We start from the raw sequence: 7,996 nt of genomic DNA on the forward strand, positions 1-7,996 counted from the left end.
GCATTGAAACCATAATTAGGTAGGGAGAATTATTTTATTTATGGTCCATCCTTGGAATTCAGCACTACCTCCATATTATTTCAAATAATAATTACATTTAGACCCCTGATCTATAATTTATTTACCCAATTATTCATGTATTTTGAAAAATTACACATACGCCCATCAAAAACTTCGATATTATTTACACAAACCACTCATATTTTTTAAAAAATTACACATACGTCTTCCAAAAACGTCAACAACATTACACAAACTATTGCTACTTTTTTGCTGTTATGAGTGGTTTCTATAATTACGCAAAAAATATGGATAGTGTGTGTAATGAACTGTAGATGTTGTAAATATAATTATCCCTTATATAAATATATAATCTCCAATTCTTTTTTTCTTTATTTTTCAACGTGTCGGGAGTTTTTAGGGTGTATATATTTTTATCTGATTTAAATGAATTTTATAATTATAATTATAATGTCACCGCATTTAAATAATAATACAAACAAATTTTAAGAAGATATATTTTTGGGTAAATTATATCGAATCCCCTAAAGTTAGATTAATTACATTAATATTTCTTATTTTTGAAAATTTATCGATAGACCCTTTGATGAGATGTCAATGTAATATACCTCAAAAAATATTTATATAAAATTTTAATTATTATTAAATAAAATATATTTATAATTTTACAAACTCAAGAGATATCAACATATATAACTTATCCATTTGTCTTTTTGTAAATGAGTTTTGCAGTTTGTCATAATGAAACCTCATTCACATAACAAGAAGTAAATAAGTTATGTGGTTGTAATAATGTCACCTCCTTCGGATAACGAGACAATAGTATTAGGATTAATTGCATTTACATTCCATTTAAAAATAAAAAATTATATTTTTTTAAATAAATGTTTATAATTATACTTACACCCCATCTGAAAATTCCGTTTGTATACCTGACCCGTTTTTAATGATTTGGACGAAAACTATAAATGTCAGTAGAAAATTTAAATAAATTTTTCAGTTTTACTCATTTTTTAACATTCTCACATGAAAAAAAATTTATCTTTACAAAAGGATAAATCTAATATATACAAAGTCAAAATGGTATAAAATTTAAAACTTACATAATTTTTTTTCCCATTATCTGTCGGAAAGAATCGATGTAAATAGTAAATTTTTAAAGGGGTCTAAGTGCAAATAAACCCATAGTATTATAGTGAAATTTAAGGTAAAAAAATGTGGTCCCATATTGGTAATTTGGGGCAGCCTTGTTTTGTGGAAATGCATAGTTCTTGAAGCAAGAATACACGTGCACATGCGCATGCACACAAACACACACAAAGTAAAGACACAAAACCAATGCAATTTTGAGGACCACTTACTAATCTTAAAAGTAGAGTCTAATATTTATAGAAAAAATATGAATATATATATATGATTGGTAAATTGTATTCCAAGAAATTAGTACATGGGATCTTCCTAAAAATGTGCATACCCCTTCATTTATTTATTTATTTTTAATAATTCTAATTGAACCCATTTATTATAGAAATCCCAATTAATCAATCTTTATCTCGAACATATTTCAAGAATTGCTTTTCTTAAAAAAAAAAACAAAATAAATTGAGAAAACACTGGGCGATTTTTCAGTTCGATTCTCATAATAAAAATCAGGTGATAAGCAGTTATAAGTGCCTTGAAATTTGAATTATCTAGGAATGGTGTATATAAACTTCTTTAGAGAATTTTTATATACACAGAATAGTCATATCACTACAGTATACGTTTATTACTGAAGAAAATTTGCCATACCAGCACAATACGCTGGAGCAAATGCTGCATTGGATCCTGATAGACACTCTTTAATATGTTTACGGTTAATGCAAATAAAAACTTTCACATTCTATTTATATGTAAAAAGAAAAATTCTCATTTAAATTAAAGTTGATCAAGTCGAGCCAATCACACAACAAATATGATAGATATCCTCCGTGAATTGTAGTCCTGATCTAAAGTGACAAAGAGAGGTGGTTTGACTGAGTCAAGGGGAGATGTAACTTGGAATTTTTTATTCCCTCTCCTACCAATTATTGAATGATAATACACATATATTGTATGTGATTGAAAGGAAACAAAAGAAACAATAGGAGGAATTGAGAAAATATGACAGTTGGCAAGCATGAGTATGGAGGGGCCTACAGCTCAGTTCTTGATGAAAGGATTTGATGTATGATAGTTGGGATCGAATTTGATCATATTAAAATTAATTATATAATAAATATAATATATTTATTATATGATTAATGTGTAGTATAAGAAAAATAATTTGATTGATAAATTTGATTCGAGTAAGAATTTTTTGAAATGTAGCGGTACTGCTGCAACATATGCAGCCAAAATTCACAATTTTAAATTCAGAGAAAAGAAAAAGGAAGAATAAAGGAGGAGGAGGAGGATGATGATGAAAGAAAGATCCAAAAAAACCATCCACTTAGTCACCATCACTGTGAGGTCAGAGATGCAAAAGAGTGGTGGATCTATAGTCTTGACAAAAAGCCATCAACATTAACTGAATAGAAAGAAAGCATAACAAACTCAAACTATTATATGTACAAAATTTCTTACAAGTTAAGACAACCTTTTCTTCTTCTTATGTATAATAACAAGATTTTACTGTTTTCTTTTTTGGAGTTTAACTACTAGGTGTAAGTACAACAAATTTCTAGTACGAGTACAAAGGGGTGGTAGTTTTATGGGAAAATTTTGGAGACTCGAATGTTGGATCTTTTGGCTCGAAAGAATTCTTGAGGTTGAAGTGATCTTCACAAATGCTTGCACAGCTCGTTGCCTTCCTTTATGCTCATTTCCACCCCTTCGAAACCGCCGTCCTCGATGGCGATTGACGAAGCGGAGTCGAGCCCGGATCCCGCCTGAATCTCTTTGAACATCGCCATGACTTGGATCATTGTGGGACGCTTCCACGGCCGGTCGTCCAAGCAAGCGCACGCTACTTTCAAGTGTTGCAGAAGCTCGATCTCTAAGCTTGGATCCTCTTTTATCAACTCTGGGTCGAAGACATCGCTTATTCTCGTCTTGGCGTGCTGTTTCACCCACCCGACTAGATTGTTGTCCCCGAAATCGGGGGAGTCGGTCGGCTGCTTCCCGGTGAGCAGCTCTAGCAAAACTACACCATAGCTGTAGACGTCGCCTTTTGTTGAACATCTGAAGCTCTGGTAGTACTCTGGAGGGACGTATCCGGGGGTTCCAGCCAATGTGCTGACACTTAAGTGAGTGTCCATTGCACTCATTAGCCTTGCCATTCCGAAATCGGAGACCCTCGCCTCCAAATTCTCGTCGAGTAGAACGTTGCTAGATTTCATGTCCCTGTGAATGATATGAGGAATGCAATTGTGATGAAGGAATGCTAATCCTCTAGCTGCTCCAATCGCAATCTTCCGCCTAGCCGCCCAGTTTAGCTTGATCCCAATTTTTTTCCTGTCGTGCAGAACATCTTCTAGACTTCCGTACTTCATGTACTCGTAGACCAAGAGCCGTTCCTCGCCCACTTTACAATAGCCCAACAAGGGAACAAGGTTCCGATGCTTGATCTTCCCGATTGTTTCCATTTCGGCAGTGAATTCTCGATCGCCTTGACCACTCACATGTATCAATTTCTTGATGGCTACGATGCTTCCATCCTTCAACTGCGCTTTGTACACATCGCCAAAACCACCAGAGCCTATAAGGCTGTCGCTGTGGAAGCCGTTTGTAGCTTCAAGAAGATCAGCAAAAGTGAGCTTCCTTAGAGGCTTTTCGAAGGTCGCAAGGTTAATGCTCAACGCATCACGAGCGCTAAGCTTCCAGTTGCTTTGTGCCGTTGCCGAGTTGGAGTGATTCTCCATATAGGCCTCAAGAGCAGCCTCTTTCTTCTTCCGCCTCTTCTTTGTTTCAACAGCAACAATAATCAAACCAAATATGCAGAAGAGTGAAAACAACAACCCCATTGCCACACTACCTGCCAGTGATGCTTGTTTCCGATGGGACTTTGGATGCTGGCCGCTTCCGGTGCCTAATGCGGAGCCACAAGGCGGAAGGGGGTATCCACAAAGGCCGGAATTATTTGCAAATCTGTAATCAGGAAACGTATCAAATGGGTTCGATTCTGGAATCATTCCTGAGAGATTATTGTTCGAGAGATCAATATCTCCTAGCAACGTAAGGCCCGTCAATGACTGTGGAATCGTCCCGTTCAACCTATTATAGGACAAATCAAGGATTGCAACACTCTTCAATCCCCCCAGCTCTTGGGGAATTGGACCAGAGAGATCATTGTGTCCCATATTAAGTATAGACAAGTAGAACATGGAACCGAGCTCCTTCGGGATGCTACCTTCCAACTTATTGTAAGAAAGGTCGAGAAAGATCATTGACCCGTTGTGATTGAAGGTTGGCTGAGTGATTCCTCTGTAAACTCTAGTGAAATTGCATGGATGCCTGGTCGAAATTCTGTTCAACTGTTCCTGTCTAATGCCCACAAACTCGAGCAAATTCCCAGCTCCATGGCACTGCTTGCTGCCATCATTCTTGATATACACATAGCTCTTCCCAGTAAGCAACGCAACAGCGATGTTGCCAGATTGCTTGAACAGAGCCGGTGGGATCGTCCCATTCAGGAAATTACTGTTGAGATCCAACCAAATCAAGCTGCGGCAATCCCCTAACTCTTCCGGAATACTCCCAGACAAAGAGTTATTCCCAAGCTTCAGAATAGCTAGATTGGCTAACTGGCCCAACGACGCTGGTATTTCCCCACTCAACTGATTATTCGACAAAGAAATCCAATTCAAATTAGAACAGTTGCTAAGACTAGCTGGTATCGATCCGGTCAAGTCGTTGAAATCAAGAATCAAGTTCTCCAAATTCTTCAAGTACATAATCTCTTGTGGGATTTCACCATGGAGTTGATTCAACCACATGATGACATCCCTCAGCTTGGACATGGAACCCAAGCTAGGCGGGATTGTTCCAGTCAAGTAATTGAAACTGAGATCAAGTGACTCCAAATTCGAACAATTACTCAGGCTTTCTGGTATTGGGCCTGTGAACATATTGTTCTGAAGGTACAACACTTTCAAGCTGTTCCTAGGTTCTTGGCAGAGCCCAGAAGGAATCAGGCCGGAGATATTATTGGAACTCACATCTAAAGTCTCCAAAGCCACCAACTTTGACAAAGAATCAGACAAACCACCCACAAAACTATTGAAAGACAACCTCAAAGTCTTCAAATTGCTCAATTTCAAAAGGGTGTCGACAGGCAACTCACCAGAGAAATTGTTGACGGAGATATCAAGAAGCTCCAGGGCAGAGCAAGAAGCCAGGCTTTCAGGCAGAGAACCTGTCAAATTATTGAAGGAAAGATCCAACTCCACAAGGGTTGTGCAGAAATCAGACAGACTAGGAGGGAAAACGCCCTGGAAATCGTTTTGTTGGAGATACAGAAACTGTATGCTCCCACTTGGCAGGTTTGGAACTCCGCCTGTTAGCTGATTGTTGGTGAGATTAAGGAAACTCAGCTTCCCACATGTGGAAAGTGAGTTCCCAACATCACCAAAGAATTTGTTGGAAGACAAGTCCAAGTGTTGCAAGCTGGAGCAGTCGCTGAATTTGGGGAAATTGGTCGAGATATTGTTCATGGAAAGATCCAAATACGACAAATTCTTGAAGTTGAATTCAGGGAAAACCCCGGAAACTTTGTTACCCTTCAGGCTCAAATACTGCAGCCCTGAAAACGCACTGGACAGAAGCCAAGAAACAACGTTCTCACCAGAAATATTGTTGTAAGAAAGATCAAGAACTTGTAAGGACGAAGACAGCCCAGAGGGTCTTCCACCTCCCTTAACAAAAGGGTCCATTGAATTCTTGGAAAGGTTGAGAGAAACCAAACCGGAGCAAACTCCAAGTGCTGGAATATCAGTCACAGGCCCGGAAATCGCATTCTCAGATAGATCTAACGATTTCAAGAGAGCAGTGCAAGACAATCTTGAAACAGAAGAGATTGGGCCGGATATGTTTGCGTTTTTCAGCACAAGGGACTCCAAGTTCTGGAGAGGAAGCAAAAAGCTCGCGACTTTCGACAGGTCGGCGTTGAGATGATAATTGGAGAGGTCAATGGAGGAAACCCTGGAGTTCTTACAGGAGACGCCATGGAAATTGCAGGGAGAAATGGTGGGCTGCCAGCTGATGAGTTCATTGGGGTTGGAGAGTGAGTTCTTGAAGGAAATAAGCTGCTGAGAGTCTCCGACGATGCCATTCTCCTCGGCGGCGGCGGAGGAAACTTGTGGGGCTGTAAGAGACATGAACAAGAAGAAGAAGAAGAAGATTACAGGTATAGTGAGCCGAAGATTGTGACAGTAATAGAGCAAGAAAAACTTGGCAGAGTATAAAGGGTGGTGGAAGAGATTGTTATCGGTTTTCATCTTCAAAGACTGGAAAATTTTCATCATGGGCTGTTTTCTTTCTCTCTACCAGTTCGGCTGCTCTCTTGCTTCTTCCATGAGAGAGAGAGAGAGAGAGAGAGGAGAGAGAGGATTGGTTTGTTTTCAGAGAGAGAGAGAGAGAGGTGAAAAGTGAAGAAAGGGAGTCAAAAGGCGGAGTAAGGAAGGTAAGATGGGTATATATAGTGAATTATGAGTATATTATTTGCTCGAGTTGAAATGGTGGGAGTGGACACAGCTGTTGTTCACATGGCATGTGACACATCTTTCTCTCTCTATACGTATAGGTCTAGCCTCTTCTTCTCTCTCTTTCTCTCTCTATACGTAATGGTCTTTGGGGGGGTTGCCCTGTTATTACAAAAATCTGTTTGTCTCTCTAGGTTTGCGCGTACGTGTGATTAAGAATAGATGGAACTGTCTATTTTTAATGTGAGATTCCATTGCTTTTCTTTAATTGCAATTGTCTTCATTCATGATGCCCTCAAGAATAATTAACTCTAATTACTATTTATTACAATCTCCCCCTTCTACTTTTATTAAATATCACTTCCACTCCCTTCTCCCAATCAACAACATTGTGATTCTAACGGGTAAATTACAATGGGCTCTTTTAAAATTTTTCATAATTAAAAATACTCATTTATTGTTTAGAATATGACAAATACCCCCTAAAATTATAAATATCTCCTTCTGACAGCTCATTTTTTATTAAGAATGTTGTATAGAGCACGATTTTGTATATCAAATAATTTGATGAAAATGTAGGTTTGAAATTGAAATTTTCCAAAGTTTTGTGAATTTAGGAAGTGTTCTTTCCTCGTTAATATAAGTATTTGATGTAGAAAATTTTAATATGGATCACTGTAATTTGGTCGCAATATAAATGCACGTTCTTTCAAATGGGCATTTATTTCAGAAAGATTGCAAGAATTTTAGGCCATGACTGAAATTTTCATTTCCAAATTTGAGTTTTTTGTTTTTTGTTTTTTTGTTTTTTTTAGATAATTGTGTTTTCTTCCTTAAGATTTTGTGTAATTATACGTAGATTTTATATAATTTGGAGAATTACATTTGGTACCTTGATGTTTGCTTCCATCTAACAAATATGCCTGTTAGTTAGTCCAAACTTGCTGAATTTATAGATATTAACAAACAAAATGAATGAAAATCCATTTTTACCCTCGATTGATTTATTACTGACTTATTACACGTCAATCAAATTTTTTGTGATTAAACTATCATTATAACGGTGCTGTGAAGTTGTACCTTCTCACATGAATTTACGTTAGAAGATGTATACGGGTATAATTTGGTCATAAAAAGATATATTTGACCTATAATAAATCATTAATAAATCAATCAATGATAAATATGATTTTTTATCCAATTTCTTTTGTAAATATCATAAACTTTGATGAATTTTAACTAATTGAGTTACTTATTTGTTATATGGAAGCAAATTTAAGGGATACTAGATAATAATTTTTCAAAACTCAAGGGAT

The 7,996-nt window shown here is 37.1% G+C and overlaps 1 protein-coding gene across 1 annotated transcript; it reads right to left on the reverse strand.

Moving 5' to 3' along the window:
• Window positions 1-2,587: 2,587 nt before the first annotated feature.
• LOC105178311 (brassinosteroid LRR receptor kinase) lies at window positions 2,588-6,725 on the reverse strand. Its single transcript, XM_011101771.3, has one exon. It carries the CDS (start codon window positions 6,501-6,503, stop codon window positions 2,823-2,825), a length of 3,681 nt encoding a protein of 1,226 aa, XP_011100073.1. The 5' UTR covers window positions 6,504-6,725; the 3' UTR covers window positions 2,588-2,822.
• Window positions 6,726-7,996: the final 1,271 nt, after the last annotated feature.

This window comes from Sesamum indicum, linkage group LG9, assembly GCF_026168435.1.
Source record: "Sesamum indicum cultivar Baizhima isolate 11 linkage group LG9, ASM2616843v1, whole genome shotgun sequence".
In the NCBI taxonomy this organism is placed as follows: domain Eukaryota; kingdom Viridiplantae; phylum Streptophyta; class Magnoliopsida; order Lamiales; family Pedaliaceae; genus Sesamum; species Sesamum indicum.